This window comes from Chrysochloris asiatica, unplaced genomic scaffold, assembly GCF_000296735.1.
Source record: "Chrysochloris asiatica unplaced genomic scaffold, ChrAsi1.0 scaffold00044, whole genome shotgun sequence".
NCBI lineage: Eukaryota > Metazoa > Chordata > Mammalia > Afrosoricida > Chrysochloridae > Chrysochloris > Chrysochloris asiatica.
Window position 1 is genome coordinate 13976689 of NW_006408562.1, and position 21320 is coordinate 13998008.

A 21320-nucleotide genomic window follows, 5' to 3' on the forward strand; every position below is an offset into this window, starting at 1 on the left:
ATGAACTTTTCCTCTTTTTTAAAATGATAAGAAAATGCATGCTCATTTTAAGAAATGCAAATACGACAGGCACGTGAAAGCGAAAAATTGAAGTCCTCCTTTCTTCTCCCACCCCCTCCTCTTGCCTCCTACCCCACCCACTCCAACTCCTCATAGTTAATCCATAGTATAGGGAACTCTCACCTCTCCTCCTGCATGCATTTACTACCAGGCTTGTCTTATCCCCCCTCCCCCGCCCCAGTCCTGAGAAGCTGTGGGAGTGTCCTAACCTGCAGGTTTCTCCCCAGACCCCGCGGCGTGGGCAGTGCTTCAATGCTGAAGATGGAGCCACTGAACAGCACCCATGCCAGCACCTTCATGACCAGCAGTCTCGGTGAATCCCATGTGTCCGACAGTGGCCACGGAAACGGCAACGAATATTTCTACATCCTGGTGGTCATGTCCTTCTACGGCGTCTTCTTGATTGGCATCATGATGGGCTACATGAAATCCAAGCGGCGGGAGAAGAAGTCCAGCTTGCTGTTGCTGTACAAGGACGAGGAGCGCCTCTGGGAAGAAGCTATGAAACCACTGCCCATGGCTTCTGGTCTGAGGTCGGTGCACATGCCCCTGATGCTAAACATGCTGCAGGAGAGCATGGCACCTGCTCTGTCCTGCACCCTCTGCTCCATGGAAGGGGACAGCGTCAGCTCTGAGTCTTCGTCTCCCGACGTGCACCTGACCATCCAGGAGGAAGGGGCGGATGATGAGCTGGGGGAGACTTCCGAGACGCCCCTCAATGAAAGCAGTGAAGGCTCCTCAGAGAACATCCACCAGAATTCCTAGCACCCCCAGGGACCCTGGAGGTGAACCCATCCTCCAGCACCCTTAGCGAGAGCAAGGACACTTTGATGTGTCTGCTTTCACTTGTCCAGGTCAGCTGCCACTTTGGAGAGACCCTCGAAGAACCCCCAAACCAGGACGAGATGGGGGACAAGGCTCAGCCAGAGTCAGCAGCAGCAGCAGCAGCGAGAAGACCGTGGTGGGTTTGTGGCTTGGACCCACCGCTGAAGACATGCAGTGGGTATATTTACTTTGGGACCTGGGTGCTGGGGTTCTTGTTCGGAAATGGGTGCAGGGCGATGTGTGTGCTGTTGCTTTTCCCTGGACAACTTCGGTAAGCCCTACGCATCTGCCCACGCAGAGGCTGCTTAGGACATGCCAATGGCCTAGTTTCCATTTGCTAACTTTCTTAGAGCCTTGCTCTTCTAGATCTGGTTGGCTATAAGAACCTTACTGAATGCCTGAAACATAATTCCCAGCCAGTTACACAGCTTCTTTTGGATCGGAGGGAAAAAAATGTATGCAAGACTTTTGATGGGACAAAGCTGGTGATTGGAACCTGGCCGGTTTGCATACTGTAAGAAAAAAAAATTGTTTAGACCTGTTAATATTGGCTGGAGTTATATGAGCTAGATGATCTGCTATTTTGACCCCTTGTTTAACCTATGACCTTTAGCTCTCTGACCTGTGACTGACCAGTCAGAAGGACTTATCTAGAATCTGACCTGCACTCTGAATGGCCTTTCTAGAAGGGGTGATGGTAGGGTTGAATGAGGCCAAATCATTAGCTCTGCTCTTGTTCATTTTCCCAGCCTCGTCTTCTGAGCTGGGAAGGACATTCATTATGTGGGCCTCTACAACATGGTATTCCGTCACGTAGCTGAGATCTTGAAGGGCATTCTCAGGCAGAGGGGACAGAAAACTGGGGGAGAAGTTCTGTTCCTGGTCCCTGGGCCTGACATTCATTTGCTGTTTAGTCCTGGGCATGTCATTGGGTAGCTTACTGCCTCCATGAGACTCCTAATGATCTGTATGTATCCCCAGGGGCCTGGGAGGATGGGTTTCAATTCTAAAGGCTCTGTGATAAACTGTGCAGTGCCTGGTGTGAGGAAGCTGTGGAGGAGACCAATGTAGTCCCTTCTTAGCCAGTTAGTCTAAAAAGGGCTGGGACTTGCTTAGTTGAAGGAGGAGTTGGAGTCTTCAAGCACAGATAACTGGGGAGTTTAGGGTGAACCACCAACCCATCTTGCTTTAGTTTTTCCCAGGATTGGTCCAAAGAGGCAGAGGCCTCTTTTTATTCTGTAAAACTCTGGTGGTGGAATGTGAACACTCCCAATGAGGGGAATGAAGAGTCTAGAAGTAAAACGTTCCGCAAAGCTTGCCAATGTCTCCATAGATTCCTAGACTTTTCAGTCCAGTGAAGACAAGGGGGGAGAGAAACACAGCACAGATTTAATTCTAGCAAAAAGAACCTAATCTCCCTGGATTGTCTACACAACCCTGACTACTCCCACCAGGGAAGGGGTAAGAGGCTAGGAGCTGGTTTAGCTGTCTGTCCTAACACAGAGCTAGAGGAAATTTATGTTTGGATGGTGGGGTCAGGGAGAGAAAAAGGACCCTCTGTTCACTTTAAATTTCAGAGTGTGGATTTACTCCAAAGGGGGCTGTGTAAATTGAGAGAAGCCACGTAAAGTTTGGCCCCTTGCCTGGAATCACTTGAATTCTGAAACTTTACAGCAACGGGCATGTGCGTTGCCACATTTTCCATTGCTTTATGCTGAAGTGGGCTGCAAGTCTCTCTGCGCCTGTTCAAAAGTGATGTAGATACGTCCTTCTTGTTCTATTGAGTTGTATAGAATTGTTTTCTATATTTAACAGTTTGTAATGTCCAGGGTATTTTTTAATTTAAATAAACAAACACTTTTTGCCCAGGAAGTCACGAATTCTTTCTTTGATTCTTCAACACAATTCCCAATTTCTAAGAAATTCAGACATATTTTCCAGCCATCTCTCGGTTATAGTCAGTTCCCAAACTAGACTCTCTCTAAGGCATATCTTATTTCTGCCTTCAGCCAGGGATAAGCAAGGCTTGACTTGCCTATCTTTTGAGACGCTTTGCAACGAATGGAAAACAAATTGTACACAGCCTTTCATCAGCATCTCTGTTTTTAATTTGGTGGCCAGGTGTCTTTGGACTTGAACCTACTAAGTTGTTTGCTCTAAATTTGACTGCAAGAAAAGATTCGATCTGCATGTTGGCTTGGCAAATATTAGCCACATGAGTGGTCCCAGCAGCCCAGGTTCATGGATAGGGAGTTGCTGTTGTCCTAGCAACACAAACCTATAAACCCATGAAGTCTGTAAGCATGGGTTGGCTTTCCTTTCTCTCTTAGACTCCTCCCACTTAAGACTGATTTCTAGACCCCTCCCACTTGGTCCTGTTTCCCTCTGGCCCACATTGGCCCGAAGGCTGAGATCTGGACAACCTACTGAAGTCTTTTCTTTGTGGTTTGTTACACAAGCTGAAGAGCTAAAGGACAATCATCAAACCTGTGACCCATTTTATATCAAGCAGATGGTAGAAGTGTCCTCCTTTCTAATGTTCCTTTGTTTCCTATGAGTTTGGCTTTCTATTTCAAGTAACTGCTTCAATCAGACTCGTAACACAGGGCTCCCTAAAGGAGTTACCTGACAACAGTACAAAGAGCTTGGCTCCTTTTCAAATAATACGGAGTATCTGATGGGCCAGTTGACAATGTAAGGTGAGACAAAATTGTGAAACATGAGAAAGCCTCTTGGTTTTCTTAATGCCGGCTTAATACCATTCTTGGTAAGTAAACAGTTAAAGAACAGACTTTTTTCTTTTTTCTTTTTTTTTTTTACCATGGTTGGGAGAAGAGGGAATTCTAAACTCTAATTGTCCTAAAAATATGCAGAGTACACTATGTCGTTTTAATGGAATATTTGTTTTCTTAAAAAATAAATAAATAAAAGAACTTCTAAGCAGAACCTAAGGCCCAAGGGGTTTGGTCTGTGTGGAGTTACTCATGCATGTGAAAAACGGAATGGGGAATTTGGCCCATGCACCTAAGATATTAGAAACATATTTTAAAACACTTAAATGTTAGGGATGAGGTAAATGGCTCATTCTGCTTACTGCATGCTGTTCTAATTACACCTTTAGACGTCAAAGGCAGGCAGAGATGCTGCAGAGTACAAGATTTCCTTCACAGACAGAAACATGGGGTCAAAACTATCGGGAAAGGCTGAAGTTGGGCCAAGGAATGAACGCTCTTGGCTCGAGGCTCGGTTGGAAAGTGAACCTCATGGTGTACTTCTGAGCCTGGATTGGAGGATTTTGTGGTCAGGCATGCACTTCTAGGACCCAGCTGTGGAAGGATCATTTATCTTGCTGTAGAGTGCTACTCTGACCCCAGACGTTGTGGAACAGAATGAACACTGAGTTTAAAACGTAATTTATACTCCAGGTTTGGACAGAGAGTAGATTTGCTCTGTATCCTTACACTCAAGTGCACTGTGCTGGAGAGACTCCCAGGGGTGTGGTGGCTTATGGGATTGAAGAGCTAGAGGGAGATGTACCAGTTGATTGGCCAGGATAGTAGCCGCAGCAGGAACTGGAACCCAGGAAGGAAGGGGGCGAACGGGGGTCAGGGAAGGGCTCCACCAAATTGTATGTGGGTTTCTAGCCGCTCTCTACTGTTGTGTTGTTCTGGAGTTCTGGGGAAGCTATCCAACTTTTCTCTCTTTCAGCATGAGACCAAGATGCTGGGCTCCCTCTTTGGAGAGAGTCTGAGGAAAAGAATAGTGTAACACCCTGAGGAATATGAAGTGCCATGTGAAACTAAAGGAAAAGCATCTTCAGCCTTCTCCTTCTTAAAATATATCCCAGCATGTATCTCAAACAATGTCACAGAAGTGTCCTCTTCTGTAAATGTTTTCCCCAGGAGATGGAAATGCTCAGGAAAAGGATGCAATTTGCCAGAGGAGAAAGGTCACAAGAGAGAAAAACCACTGTTCAAGTCTGCCTTCCCCCATTTCTGAAATACTGCCTCCCACACAGGAAGGAATAGTTTAGGATGTGAGCTGTTACCATGGAGACAAAAAGCCAAGGTCACTAGATTGCAGGAGCCTGTGGGCCCAAGGCCACTGGAGCATTGCTGTTGTTGTTAAGTGTCTTCCAGTGACTCATAGCAACTTTGTATAGAGTTTCCAAGCAGGGGCTGGTGGATTGAACAGCCAACCTATGGTTAAGAAGTCTACTGCTTATCTTACTGCATTTGAACAAACAGTATAGCACACAGTTGCTGACAGTTCAAACCCATCCAGAGGTTCCGCGAGAGAACCATCTGAAGATCTGTTATTATAAAGATTATAGCCAAGGAAACCTATGGATCATGGGATTCCACTGGAGTCATTAAGACAAGACCACACAGGTGATTACTCTGGACCACTACACACCCATTCTCAGGGTGTGTGGGGGGATGCAGGAAGAAACTGTTCTCTTTTGGTCCTGTGGAACACATCTCTTCTCCCTCCAACTCCCCGGCTCCGTTCAATATGGGGCTCAGTTCTTTTCTTCCTTTCTCTAGAGAATGGCTTCTTACCTTGCATTCTCTGTTGAGAGACATGGTTAGGTAATTCTCTACATCAATATCCCCACCTTTTTAATTTTTCTGCTTTTGTTGGTGTTAGACACCATCTAATGGATTTCTACTCATGGTGATCCCATGATCCAGATAGTTTTCTTGGCTAAACTCTTTATAGAAGCAGATTGTCAGGTTTTTCTCCCATGGAGCTTCTGGGTGGGTTCAAACTGTCAGTATCTGAATGCTGAACCATTGTTCAAATATTGTTGTTGTTGTTATGTGCCATGGAGTCAGTTCCAACTCATTAATGACCCTGTACAAGGTTTCTGAGGCTGTGAATCTTTACAGGAGCAGAAATCTTCATCTTTCTCCCATGGAACAGCTGGTAGTTTTGAACTGCTGACCCTGAGGTTAGCAGCCCAATTCGTAACCACTACACTACTAGTGAATGACATTTTCCCTCTTCTCTTACCTGTCCTTCTTTTCTCTCTCACATTTATTACACAAAAAAGAACAGAAACAACATTAACAACAACACATAATATTCATTAAGCACTTGTGGTATGTTGAACACATGCTTCCTCTGATATTTACAACCCCCTGTGTTAAGCATCTAGTCTGTTGTTGGCACTTCACAAAGTGCTGGTCACCAAAGATAAAAGGACAAGAGGCAGTTGTTTGAACAGAACAAGGCGAAACTTAATGGTTTAAAATCCAGAAAGGTATGTGCCAGGGTTGTATTCTTTCATCATATTTATTCAAACTGTATGCTGAGCAAATAATCTGAGAAACTGGATTACATGAAGAAGAATGTGGCATCAGGATTGGAGGGAAACTATTAACATCCCACGATACGCAGATGATACAACATTGCTTGCTGAAAGCAAAAAGGACTTAAAATGCTGACTGATGAAGATGAAAGAAAACAGCAATCCTCAACAGTGGATTCCTTAACAGATAGCATAATGACAAAAGGAGAAAAGATTGAAGTTGCCAAAGACTTCATTTTGCCTGAACCCACCATTAACACTTAGGGAAGCAGCAGTGAAGAAATCAAATGATGTATTGCATTAGGCAAATCAGCTGCACTCGTTATGTGTTCATCAGCAAAGATATAATGTATGCCTCACCCAAGCTCTGATATTTTCAATGTCCTCTACGTATATGAGTTTGACAGTGAATAAGGAAGACTATAGAAGAATTGATGCATTTGAGTTATGATGTTGGAGGAGAATATTAAACGCACCATGAACTGACAGAAGATCTAACCAATCTGTGTTGGAAGAAGTACCAGAATGCTTCTTAGAAGCCAAGATGGCTACACTTCGTCTCTTATACTACGGACATGTTGTCAGGAGGGACCAATTCCTGGAGAAGGACACCATGCTTAGTAGAGTGGGTGAAAAACAGGGAGATCCACCCACAAAGAGATGGATTGTCAGTGGCAGCAGCCTTGAGCAAGCTTAGCAATGATTGTGAGGTTGGTACAGGACTGGGTGTTTCATTCTGTTGTTCATAGAGTCATATGAGTTGGAACTGACTCTACAGCACCTAACAACAGCAACAACAAAAAATATATCAATCAAACCAGTTGCCTTTTAGATGATTTTGACTCATGATGACCTTTTATGACAGAATAGAACTGTCTCATAGGGTTCCCAGGCTGTATGCTTTACAGAAGCAAATTGCCAGATGTTTTCTCCCAAGGAACCACTGGTGGATTTGAAACATCAAACCTTTGGTTCGCAGTCAAACATTTAATCATTGTATCATCAGGGTTCCTTAGACATACCTAATATTTATCACAATCCGGTTCTTCTTCCTGTTTCTGAACACAGATGATTCTACTTCACAACCACTCTTTCTGTCTACCCCCAGCCCTCAGGTGTGATCAGTATAATCGGGATGGAAGTGATGTGTGTTACTTTTTAAAAATTTAATTTTATTATTATTATTTTTTCTTTAAGTTTTTATTGTGGATTGAGTGAAAGTTTACAGGACAGATCATCAGTTTAATGTTCAACAAATCATATAACTTGTTTCATCATAATGATTACAATCCCTTCCATGTACCATCAGTTAACAGTATTTCTCTGTATTTATTTTAGCTCTTTTTTTTTAAACACTCAGGAATATATAATAAGTTACACCTCCAAAGGGCACAGTCTGCAAGTCTGCCTCCTGGTCACCAGATCTTAGTCCCTCTCTTCCCATGAATCTAGAGTCCTCAGCTGCTCCCCCTCTCCATATCCCCATCTCTGCCTCCATCTCTGACGTCGCTGCTTCTCTAGATAATGTCTCGCATTCTGCTTGTGTTTTTCTTCCTTGATGATCCTAGGGTCCTTTGTTTCTGGACCATAAGATTAACCACTTTTTTTGTTACACAAGTTTTTGTTACAAAACTTTTACCTTTACAATTGTGACAGTCACAATTAGTCATGATAACAATTACTCAGTAATGAATCATAAGAATCTTATCCCCATCTCATTTAACCAGACCCATCTAGACAAGACGGAATCTATTCAGTGGGGACTCTTTCTTCCCCTACACTCTATTAAACTACACTCCCTCTTGAAACCTTGTAAGCAAGTCACTTTGGGCCTTTATTGCCCCCTCATTTTAGTTAGCCAATGTCTAAGTTGCCCGTCCCTATTACCCTGTGTACAGAGCGGATAGCGTTGATACTTGATGTGAAGACTCCTTTCCTCTCTGTTGGTATTTAGAGTTCCTACCTCCGTGAGTATAGGTCAGGTTCATCAAATTGTAGTAATTTACCCTTGTTTCTGTGGGTACTGCCTGCAAGCTTGGGTGTTCTTGTGCATCTCCCCTCATTTCATATCAGTGGGATGCTTCACTCTCAGCTCTAGCCCTCTGTGGCTATGTCTTTGTCCATAGGCTCAGGTATCCCCAGGTCTCACCACACTTTGGACCAACCAGTACTTCCTCTTCTCTCTCTCATCTCCAGGTCAACGGGAGTCACTGGCACATGGTTGAAATCAGCCCATTTCTTCATAGCTGCCTTTCCCCCTCTTCCACTCACCAGTACACCGATGTGGTTGCTAGCAAGCTTACATACCTGCTCAGGTGTTCCCTTTGAGTTTCAGTCTTAGAGGGGGTTTTTTCCTGAAGGTACTCGATGTTTGCCTTGATGGTTTCCCAACAAACAGCTTGCTTATTCTTGTAGTATCCAGTCATACTGACATTTTTTGTTTTTGTTTTTTCCTGATGATCTTTTTTTGAAGATGTATCTTGTGTCATTCTAGCTGTTCCAGGCTGGTCTGCTTGTCCTTTCTAGTGGGAATGTTCCACCTCGTAAGGTTCTGGATGGAACTCAGGATTCCACCTAAGGTCCTATACTCTGCAAAGACTCTGCAAGAGTCCTATTTCACTGGGTAAGTTCTGGAACCCCTTTTAGGTATTCCAATCAGTTATAGGCTGAAGACCGGCCTCCAAGTTTTCTGTAATCATGTTTCCCAACATTCCTTTTTATCCCACTCAAGTGTCTATTTTACAATAGTAGGCAGGGGAAACCAATATCCATAAGACAGTCAAGCATTTTAGTATTATTTCCCCTCTTCAAAATATGCCTAGATCCCTGTATCACAGAGCCCTGTTGTTCCAGGGTTGAGCATGCATCACTATTTATCTCTGTCCCACTTAGCCCATGCAAACCTGTCTCGGTGTTCTCCTATCTACCTTGGTCTTCCACCTCCTCCCCCTTCTTGTATTGCTCTCCCCAACAGCCGAATTATGATGTGTCTGTCCTTACCCTTGCCTCCCTCCACCTCTTCCTAAACCCTCCCTGGCCAACCCCACCATTGTGGTTACCTTATATTCCATTAACTTTTCCCTCCATTTAAGACAGTCTATTTTATCCTGTAATCTACCTGATCTTTTAACCACCTGGATCTCTGTTCCTCTGTGTTTACCTTCTTTCACACTGTAATTGTTTTGATCATAGACAGAACTCCCAGATCCTCTTAATTTTTATAGTTTTATTCTGTTCTTGACTCTTCCATTCATTGATTGAGTTCCAGGTGATGCTGCCATGTATGTCAATCTCTGGTTGTTGTCTGTTCTTGTTGGTTCTCAGTCCACAGAACTCCCATTAGGATGTTTTTCATCATAGGGTTGGCTTTGGCAAAATCCCTTAGCTTCTGTTTATGCTGGAAAAAATTTCATTACACTGTTGTATTTGATCGACAGCTTTGCTAAGTAGAAGTTTTTTTTTCCCTCCAGGATTTTATATATGTATCCCCATTGCCTTCTTGCCTTCATGGTTTCTGTTGAGAGATCTGAGCTTAATCTGATTTGCTTGCCTTTATATGTTACACTTCTCTTTTCCCTAGCTGCTTTCAGGATTCTGTCTTTATCTTTGATTTTAGAGAGTTTGATTATTATATAGGTCTTGTTGATTGTCTTTTAGGATCTATCTTTCATGGGATCTGTTGAGCTTCTTGAATGTCTATCTTTTCGCTTTTTAGGATGTTAGGGAAATTTTCTTCCAGAAGCTCTTCAACTATCTCCTTTGTGGACTTGCATGAGTCTTCCTGTTCTGGAATGCTGATAATTCTTAAGTTATTTCTCTTCATGTTGTCCAACATGAATCTTAGCCCTTCTTCAGATATTTTTTTAAATCCTTTTTTATGCTTGTTCTGCTATCTTAGTAGTATAGAGAGATTCATCTTCTAGCTCACTAGTTCTGGCTTCCATCTCTTCAATTCTACTAGTTTGCCCTTTCAGTGCATTGTCCATTTCTGATATTCTATTATTGTTTGGACCACTTTCTGTAATTTTTAATTGTTTCCTATGCTGTATCTATCATATTTGATGGCTCCTGTAGTGCTTTCCTGACTTCTTCCTTATTTTTTATACTCCATTGTTTTGATACATTTTATAAACTTTTTTTTTTTCTGAATTCCTTCTCAGGCATTTCCAAAGCCTGCCCTCCTTCTAGTATGGTGTATAGGTCTACCTCCAGATCGTTTGTCTCAATCATTTTATCTCATTTCTGGACATGTGCTTATATGGTCATCTGTTTCTGTTGTTTGGGCATATTCAGTAGTTAACTGTGGCCTTGATACTTAGATGGGTGTGTGTTTTGGTATTTTTTTTATGCTTTCTGATTACCTCCAAGTAGATGTGATCATGAGATGGGCTTCCCTTTCCACTCTTCTTCCTGAGAAATTTCAAGATGCCCCTGTTGGTTGTTATGATATAACTCAAGATTTAATTTTCGGCCTGTTTCCTTTTTAGTCTGCCTGTCCCACTCCACAATCCCATTCAGACCTTTTTCCTAGTGATAAACAGTTCAGGGCTGGCTGTGGCCATTTTGTGCTGCCGTTTGGTTTTAAGTGGAAACTGTCCCTTTAAATTTTGAGATCTGTGAGCATGTGGAGTAGAACCTCTGGGGGTTGGGGTGAGGTATCCAATCTCTCAGGCACCCCATCTAATCACCAGAATGGAGGTGTGCAGACAGTGAGAGACCAATGAACAGATAAAAAAAAAAAAAAAAAAGAATGCCCACACCTTTATCTCCAAGATTCTGTCAGGCATCTGTGGCTGCTCTGATCCTTCCCTTACTCAGTCTCCCCCAAGATGACCACTTAGGGAGCAGCTGAGCACATTGGATTAGAAAGCACTGGATTTCTTGCTTTTGCTATAAATTCCACTGGTTGTAAGCCTTTCAACTTTCTAAATATTCCTTTATATGTGGTTTAGAGTTCTGGGACCATCCCCAGAACCTGCTTGGTCTGGTATTCTGTGTTTTTGTTGATGGAGCTCCTCACTGCACTTCTACCCTCTCCATCATCTTGCATCATCATACATCCATGTATGTTACTTTCAAGCGGGCCAATGAAAAGCCTTTGCATGATTCTTTAGTTGTCCTCTTCACCAGCATGCCACTAAAAGGGTACATGTTCTAGATGGTGCAGCCACTAAGATTACTAAGTCTGATTCAACCTTGAAGAATGAGCTTTCCTGCATGGAAGCCTATTTCTCTGTAGCTCCAAATCTGCAGTTGAGTTTGCATGAAGAAATAATAATTCTAAGTTATAGAGGTTTTGTTACTGTAGTATAACCCAACCTATTTGATTAATGCATAGAATCCTAGAAGATGCCTTCTAGGTCATTAGCCCAAGCTCTCACTTTAATTTTGGGAGAGACCTACAGCAGTTATACGATTTGTTCAAAGTTTTTATAAGAGATGGAGGCCTGGTGTGGTGCTCTAAGGTAAGCAATGGACTTCTAATTTTAAGATCAGTAGTTCAAACCTACCAGTTGCTTCTCAGAAGTCCTACACAGGGTCACTATGAGTCAGAACTGTCTAGACTGCAATTAACAACATCATCAGAGACAGAAGCAGATCTGGTGTTCTAAGTCAGGTCTTCTGACATCTCTGTCATGACTTGGTGAAGAAAAATTCCGTAGCATATCTTCTCCTTTGAGCCTCTCACCTCAAGCTGCCCTATGTACTGGATTCATGAATATGACTTGGCATTAAAAAATCCTGACTTCGTTTCTTAGTTGAGTCCTAATACTTACTGTCTTTTATAGTGGGATGGATCTGAACGTGCAGGAGTAAACGCATTCCCTTAAAGCAGTGCGATGTGATATTACTGGAAACTTTAATAAAGAAGAAGATGCTAAAAATAGAAGAGCAATATTCAAACAGAGTTGAGTAGCATTGTCCTACCTGAAGTACACAGATTTGACTTTCAGTTTTAGTTTTCACATGTTTCAGCTCAACTTCAGTACACCTTCTATGCTGATATCCCCAAAACCAGGGGATCACCCTTGAAGGCAAAGACTGGAGTTATAGCTCTAGATTGGGGATTCAGATGATGCATACCCAACAGGCATATCACTTATTGTGACTTATATTCTCAACCTTGATATTGAAGGACCATTTTCTTCATCTCTACCCTTCCTCCTACCTTTTCAGCTGAATAACTAAGTCGGGTTATCTGATAGAGAGATTCTGGTTTCTTTTTTTGCTTTTTTTTTTTTTTTTTGTACTTGCATCACACTAGTCCTGGTGTGATGCTGTAGGATAAGCACTGGACTGCTAATCTCAAGGTCCTCGGTAAAAACGTACCAGCCATTCCGTGGAAACCTTATAAAGGACACATGAGTCAGAATTGACTTAAGGGCACTCAACAACAATTCTCAGGTCTTAATGACAGAAGTTATGTTGCCTTTCCCAAGAGATTATACATTTTAGATGCATTATTATTTTTGTAGTAAGAGTACCTAGTTTGGGCTTGAATTCTTTTCGGAATGTTATATACTTCTCATTTTACATTTTCTTTTTGAGTGACCTCCTCCAATCTCAAATCTTCAACTATTAAGTCAATAATAATAACAAGGACATATGTTGTAGTTGTTGTTAAGTGCAATTGAGTTGGTTCCAAGTCATGGTGACCCTGCATAGAATTTCCAAGACTTTAAAACTTCATGGAAGCAGAGAAAGGTGTGCTTATATCCTGTAAGCACATATGAAAGGTTTCAAAGAGTTCATGGAAAGATGGAATCAAAAGATAATAAAACTTTTCCACGAATTTCTTGAAGCTCCCTTGTAAATAAGTTTAGTATGTGCCAGTATATTAGTAACCAGGGCTCTCTAGAGAAATAGAACTATTATCATATATTGGCTAAAAATAAATAGATAAATTATTAGATTGTATGATAAAAAGACCAAAGATTTGTTCATTATAAATATCTTTTTAAAATAACATAAAAGATGACCTCACCAGATGGAATACACAGAAATCAAATTGACAACATCTGTGGAAAGAGATGGTGGGAAAGCTCCATATCACCAGTCAAAACAAGGACAGAGACAAACTGTGGAACAGACCATCAATGGGTCATATGTAAGTTAAGGCTGAAGCTGAAGAAAATGAAAACAAGTCCACAAAATATGACCATGACTATATCTCATCTGAATTTAAAGATCATCTGAAGTGCAGATTTGATGTATTAGAAACTAAAGACCAAAACCCAGAAGAGTTGTAGGATAAAATCAAGAACATCAGACAAGAAGAAAGTAATAGGACATTAAGAAGAAGAAAAATAAGGTAAAGACCAAAATGATGTCAGAAGAGACTCTGATACTTGCTCTCCAGCATAACGATCTTAAAGAAAATGGAAGAAATAAGAATATAAAAAATCTGAACAGAAAAGTTCAAAGATCAGTTTGAGAAATAAAGTTAAATATTATAACAAACTGTGGAGGAAAAACCTGAAGTTAGAAAATCAAAAGGGAAGAAGACAGTAACATTTCTCAAGCTGGGGGAACTGAAGAAAAAATTCAAGCTTGTCTTGAGGTATTGAAGGATTCACTGGGTAAATTATTGAATGATGAAGAAAGCATCAAAAGAAGATGGAAGGAATACACAGAGTCACTGTACCAAAAGGAAATGGTTGATGTTCAACAATTTCAAGAGATAGCATCATATGATCAAGAGCCATGATCCTGAAGGGAGAAGTCCAAGATGCATTGAAGGCATTGGCAAAGAACGAGACACCAGGAATTGATGGAATAAAATTTTAAATCATTCAACAATGTGATGGTGCACTGGAGGCACTTACTCATCTATGCCATGAAATTTGGAAGACAACTGTCTGGCCAACTGACTGGAAGAGATTTATATTTGAGTCCATTATAAAGAGAGGTGACCCAATGGAATGTGGAAATCATCGGATAGTATCATTGATAGCTCATATGAGTAAAGTTTTACTAAAGGTAATAAAAAAACACATGACTGCAAACATACATTAACAGATAACTCCCAGGGGTTCAAGCTGGTTTCAGAAGGGGATATAGAATGAGGGATATCATTGCTAATGTCAGCTGGATCTTGGCTGAAAGCAGAGAATACCAGCAAGATGTTTACCTGTGCTTTATTGACTACATCAAGGCTTTCAATTGTGTGGATTATGACAAACTATGGACAACATTGTGAAGTATAAGTATTCCAGAACACTCAATTGTGCTCATCAGGAACCTGTACATAGACCAAGAGGCAGTTGTTTGAACAGAAAAGGGAACACTGAATGGTTTCAAATTCGGAAAGATGTGCAACAGGGTTGTATTCTTTCACCATACTTAGTCAACCTGTGTGCTGAGCAAATAATCTGATAAGTTAGATTATATGGAGAAAAACATGGCATCAGGATTGGAGGAAGACTCATTAACAACCTGCAATATGCAAATTATAGAACCTTGTTAGCTGAAAGTGAAGAGGACTTAAAATACTTACTGATGAAGACCAAAGACCACAGACTTTGATCTGTGTTGCATCTCAATGTAAAGAAAACAAAAATCCTTACCATTGACCCAATAAACAACATTCTTAACAATGGATAAAAGATTGAAGTTGTTAAAGATTTCATTTTGAGTAGGACAGGTTGACAGGTTGGAAATACAGTCAGGAGTTAATATTACATTTTTAAGGCAGAATTTCTTATTTTCTGGGAAATATCAGTTTTAATCAACTGATTGGATAAGGCCCACCCTTTATTGAGGGTAATCTTTACTTCAACTGATTGTAGATGTTAACAGAATATCTCAATAGCACCACATAGACTAATCTTTGGTTCAATAATGGAGATTGTGGTCCAGTCTAGAAGTCCTGGTGGTCATGGTTAAGTACCTGAGATGATGGTGACTCCAAATTACCAGCACTTCCATGGAAGAAAGATGTGGCAGGATGCTTCTATAATGATTACAGCCTTGGAAACCATATGGGGCAGTTAACTATGTTCCATATGAGTTGCAATGAGTTGGAATCGACTTGATGGTAACAAACAGATTAATATGCACAGCCCAGAGCAGCTGATATAACCATCACCATCTGGCATGTTCCAAATTGAATTTCATTCTCATGACAAATTAAGATACAGAGATTTTCAACCCATTATAAACATGAGAAAACTGAGGATTAGACAGGTTATGTACAATGTCTTTACATCAATAACGTTGTTGTTGTTGTTAGGTGCCATTAAGTTGGTACCAACCCATAGCAGCCCTATGTACAACAGAATGAACCATTGCCTGATCCTGAGCCCACCTCACAATTGTTGCCACGCTTGAGTCCATTGATGCTGCTACTCTGACAATCCATCTTGCTAACCTTCCACCTTACCAAACGTGATATCCTTCTCCCGTGACTGGTCCCTCCTGACAATATGTCCGAAATATGAGACGAGTTTGGCCATTCTCCTCTCCAAGGAGCACTCTGGATGCACTTCTTCCAAAACAGATTTTTTTTTTTTGCAACTCATGGTACTTTCAATATTTTCCTCCAATGCCATAACTCAAATGCATCAATTCTTCTATGATCTTCCTTATTCACTGTCCAACTTTCACATGCATAGTTATTATAACATGGGTATTCTATGCTTATTGCCAACTGAGTCCTCCCACCTAAGGTATTTTCTATAAGCACACTAAGCTTTTTTTTTTTTTTTTTTTTTACAACAACTTGTAAGAATTTAGCAAAATATGCTTACCAAATCTTGAGGTGGTGGTGAAATTGGCAACAAAATCATAACAAGTATAACGCATGCATTATTTGCATGAGAATACAGTGCACGGACTGGGCTTTCACAGCTAGATAGCAGAATTGGGATTTGAACATGACACTCTGACTTCAGTGCTTCTACACTTAACTGTTATGTCATGTCATGCTATACCTGTGGCAGATAGTCACCTATGTCCCATTATTGTTGTTGTTAAGTGCCGTCAAGTCAGTTCCCACTTGTAGAGACCCTGTATAAGGTTTTTTGGTTTTTTTTTTTCAGGCAAAAGCACTTTATTTTCACCTCTCCTAATAAACCATAATCAACAGTAACAAAGGAGACTGTGCAGTTCAATTTTTTATTTTAATAAAATTAGAAGATGCACAACACATTCAGTGCTAACATCTAAACTAATACAATAAGCAATTACTAAAGCTACAGTGACTTGAGGTTCAATTTTTTACATTCAGCAAGTTTAAATCCATTCTTACATGATTTTTGAAACATTAACTGAAAATATTGCTTGCTGAGAAAACTTGCTCCAATGCTGTCGCTGAATGTACAAGTTGCTGATTATGCCAATACAACAAAGATAACCACAGGTGTGAGGATTGTAACGTGCCAGACATTAACTGAAAAAAAAAAAAAATACACACAACTAAACAAAACTCACGCAACAAACATCTGAGAATCTGGACACTTCATATCAGTGTTTTGAAGTGTTTCATTAATATCTTAAGACAAGTGTATCAAAATCTTGTCATGTTTTACTTTCAAGTCATCAGTTTTGTTTTTACTAGCATCAAAAAATTATGGCTACACTGCCAATGCCGGGTCTGCTTAATTTGATTTAAAAGTTTAACATGATAACATTAAAAGCTCACACTACCCTGAAATATATAATTTCACGCATACAGTAACATTTAACATTCAAGTGCTAGTGTTTTTGTACACTGTCTTTTGGTCAAGTTTCTTAAAACTTTCAAAGAATCACTTTTAGGCTTACAAAAATAAGTATTTGTCAAAATATTCAATAAATATTACATAAAACTAGCAGCAAAAAGTATCTAGAAATCGTCGTGTGCAAATAGTTTTCTTCCCAACTATCATTCCCATGGTCCCCCCCGCCAAAGTTTTAGAATCTAGTCCCATCTCCTTCCTAGACAAGCTGTGTTGAACAATCTCCAAGAGACAAAATAAGATTGGAAGTTTAAGGACATGCTCACAAGACACATATATAAAATTCTCTGAATGTACAATAAAAGAAGTACTTTGTAAAAAGTTACAGGCAAAATGTAAAGGGCCTAAATCTAGACTAACTGAAGTAGCACCATAACAAATGACCTCAATACTGATTATGCCAAGTGCTCAATACTGTCAAGTGCACCTACTAAATAAAAGTTTTAGAACAATGCACAATACACTTGAAAGTCTATTGCACTTTAGGAAAATTTTGCCGTCTTCCTATGCCACTGTAAAAAGATTGAGCGTTTTGATCACCACATTCTGGCTACAAAATTAACACAGAGTTCAAAGTGGCAGAGGTGTTTTAGTGGTGGACAATGCTCATCTTTGGCCAGATTTAGCATAAACAGACTATAAATACAATGTAAACCTATGCAACTACAACTGCACTGTATAGCCAATTGACACCTTGTGCAGTTATGTACATATTTCCAACCTGTGTGATCTCAAAAGATTTTGGTTTGTTACTCTTCTGGAGCTATTTTTACAAAGTCTGTAGTAAGCCAGTTTAACATCTCAATGCAGTTTGAACAGAGTAATGTGAATCGGCATTTAAAAGGCAGCCTGCTGCATGATTCTTCCCGTTCATACCCTCTTGAACAAAAAACATCAACACTAGCATGCGTTGTTGCTGTTGTTGTTATGTGCCGTGGAGTCGGTTCCAACTCACAGCCACCCTGTACAGGGTTTCCGAGGCTGGAAATCTTTACGGGAGCAGAAAGCCTCATCTTTCACCAGCGTGTGTTATTAGACCAAAAATCACCCAGAGTCCTATAATGAGGGCTGGTTATTGCTGTGGTCAGCCAGTCTACCATTTCAATTTCATTTATGGCAGGCATTGAAAAAGTCTAAGTTGATGAATTCTCCTAAAAACCTTTTTCAAGTTATCAGAACTTTAAACATTCCCTGTAATAGTATGCCCACATTTGACTAGCTCATTATTAATGATCTGCATAAACATTGAAAGAGGAATTGTTGTATTTACTTGCATTAACTTTGAAAACAGTGCTTTGAATGTATGCATGTATTCATACATGACCTCATCATGACTGGAATGGCTTGTTTAAAGACTATCAGATTCTAAATACCTATCCAGGATAGAGTGAGCAAATCAGAACTTTAACTTGGTACAGTTTGCCACATTAGAAACTAATTCCCACTAATATGCTTCAAGACGTTTGTTGTTTGTTTCCCCCCAATCTGCAAGTATCAAAAGCTCTAATGCAGGGCTTAAGGTTTTCCTTATAGGATGGTTCCTGTTAAGTTGTATCACACCTGTGTGCCAAGGTTTGATTTTAGCCCAAGTTCAGTAAATTTATTTTGTCAAAACAATTGGTATCTTGAGCATTACTGAGCCAACAGGACCTCAAAATAAAAAGTTGTCTAAAGTTAAAGGCACAGTAATGATCCTGAGTCACAAAATTATAAATGCAGTTTGGGATGGGGATAGGTGGGAGGGGAGTTAATTCAAACTACAGCAACGAAGTCTTTAAACCACCTTCCAAACAGGGCTGCTGACTGTCCCTTTCATTTCTTCATGTGACCTTGAGCTCCCTTTAAAAAAATCAGTGGAGAATCACAGCTGGTAATGTACTGCGAGTTCTTGAAGCTACACAAGGTATAGTGTGGCTAAGTTACATGTGGTTTCCATATTAGCTTGTTTGGCAGGGTGACCTGCTGCAAAGCAGGTTCAGTTACCCCACCAGTCAACCCCTCAGGAGTTGTAATTTCCACCATATGCATCACTGTTGTAAAATCCTCCATGCTGCTTCCATGACCACCTTCACTGCTAAGCTGCTACTTGCTCGACTGCTACTAAAGCTCGAGCTGCTGACACCACTACTTCGTCTATAGTCTCTGGCACCAAATCCTCCACTGAATCTATCTACTACTCTTAGAATGTCCATGACTGCTTGCCTTGTAATGCTGTTCATATGGCATATTTTCTAACCAAGACGGCACTTCTTGTTGAGCTCCAACAAGAAGATCCAACAAATCCTTGATAATATTAGTGTTCCTGTCACTGAAGAATGAGGTGGCAAGACCAAGGTTTCTGACATGTCCTGGACGGCCAATGAGATGTACATATTCCTCAATATCACTTGACAAGTCAAAATTGATAACATGTTTCACATTTGAAATGTCTAGACCTCTTGCAGCCATTGCTGTAGTCACTAGAATTGGGCTTTTTCCTGAGTGGAACTGATGAAGGGCCTTTTCTCTATCTCTCTGAGATCAATCTCCATGGATACTGGTACAAGCATATCCTTCACAGTATAAGACATCCTCCAGAGAATCTGCACCCTTTCTGGTCTCTACAAACACAAGGTCAGTGTTGCATTTAGAAGGTCAAGCAGAAATGACCATTTGTCTAGGTCTTTTCAAACCTACTTTCTGTGTGATATTTTCTGAGGTAGAGCCAACTCTTTCTATAGCCAAAAAGTGTACTCATCCAAGAAATCATGAGCAAGCATCTGTTTTTCCTTAGGAAAAGTAGTACTAAACATCATGGTGTAGCAGATTCCCTTTGGTGGCATAGTGTCTTGTTCAACTATTCTATGTATCTGAGGTTCATACCCAATATCCAGCATCCTATCAGCTTCATCCAATAACAAGTATTTGCAGAAGTCGAATCCAATTTGTCCTCTTTCCATGAAGCCCACTAGACATCCTGGAGTGACATCCACATTCTAAGTCTCGAATCTGCTGAACAATATCAGCACCTCCATAAACCACACAAGGACAAACTCTAGATCTGTATGAAAATTTTCTGGCTTCCTCATAGATCTGTACTGCCAGTTCTATTGTTGGTGCTAACACAAAGGAGATGGGGTATTGTTTGTGGTGACCATATTTCCCATTTTCCTTCATGGCCCTCAAAACATCACCTGGATCATCTGAACAAATCTGACTCAAGATGGGCAAGAGAAATGCTGCAGTTTTTCCAGAACTTGTTTGGGCGCAAGCCATCAGATCTCTTTTTTCCTCGATATTAGAGATAGCATGCTTTTACACTGGAGTCAGGAGAGTATAACGAATAAGCTCAATGTTTCCCAGAATAATTTCTTCCATTTCAACATCACTGAAACTTTCAATATGTGGAGGACAGTTGCCTCAACTGGAATGTCATCATATTTCTCAAAGTTAATCCCATTGCTGTCTCCAGAAAACAGCTCCTGTTCCAAGCGTTCACTTGGCGGAAGTGGTTTTGACCAACCATCTTCATCTGACTTGTCACACCAGTGACCACTGCCACCACGTTCAAATTTGCTAAAGCCACTTCTGTCATCATGACTGCCAATTCCATCATAGTCACTTCGTCCACGATCATCAAACCTTCCCCTTGATCCACTTCCATGATCACTGAAGAAACTAGACTTCCCTCTGGAATCATTGAGAGACCCAAAGCTGCTGTATGCATCCTTGTCTTTGCTAGAACTCCACCTTGAATTGTCTTTATCGTAGAATCCCATAGTAGCGTCTCTGTTCCTTAATTGAGGAGGAATATAGCGCCCTTTGCTGGTTGTACTTCCTCTGATTATCTGCAGAGTTCAGGTCTAGGCCAGCAAACTGCTGGTCCAGCCCGAGTGCATTTTCTACCGCCACATGGCTCATCCCTGAAGAGTACCGAGAACTAGAGAGTCTTCCACTGAGTGTGTTTGAATCACGGCAAAGACCCTCTCATGGGAGAACTGCGGCTCTCTTGTATAAGGTTTTTGAAGAGCGGTTGGTGGGTTTGAACCACTGAGCTAGCAGTTTGCAGTCCAGTGCTTATCTCATAGCACCAGCAACTCAAATTTCAGATGTCAAATCTCAAACTCATCTTCTCTTCCAAACCTATTCATCAACTTAAATTTGCCTTCATCCATTAGTAACAGATTTCAGAAACAGGTAGAAAATACCTCTCCTTTGATCAACCGGCCTTTTCTGAAAGTTTTTTTCCTTTAATGTGGTCATTATTTACCCACAAAATTTTTTCTTTAGTTAGGAAAATACTGGAAATGAGAGAAAGGACAAAGACCATAACCAGAACTGGCTCTGTAGGGTAAACAAGAGACTGTGAATCACAAGGTCAGCAGTTCTAGTCCACAAGTCCCTCCACAGGCTTTCTGCTCCTG

General features: G+C 40.8%; 1 protein-coding gene and 1 pseudogene across 1 annotated transcript; one reads left to right on the plus strand and one right to left on the minus strand.

Annotated features, from left to right (window-relative positions):
* Positions 1-309: 309 nt before the first annotated feature.
* On the plus strand, positions 310-825 carry KCNE4 (potassium voltage-gated channel, Isk-related family, member 4). Its single transcript, XM_006861889.1, has one exon. It carries the CDS (start codon positions 313-315, stop codon positions 823-825), a length of 513 nt encoding a protein of 170 aa, XP_006861951.1. The 5' UTR covers positions 310-312.
* Positions 826-18892: 18067 nt separating this feature from the next.
* Positions 18893-20832, minus strand: LOC102818614 (annotated as a pseudogene).
* Between the last annotated feature and the right edge of the window lie 488 nt (positions 20833-21320).

Coding starts and splice junctions, on each gene's coding strand:
- KCNE4 (XM_006861889.1), top strand. CDS start 313: ATGCTGAAGATGGAGCCACTGAACAGCACCCATGCCAGCACCTTCATG.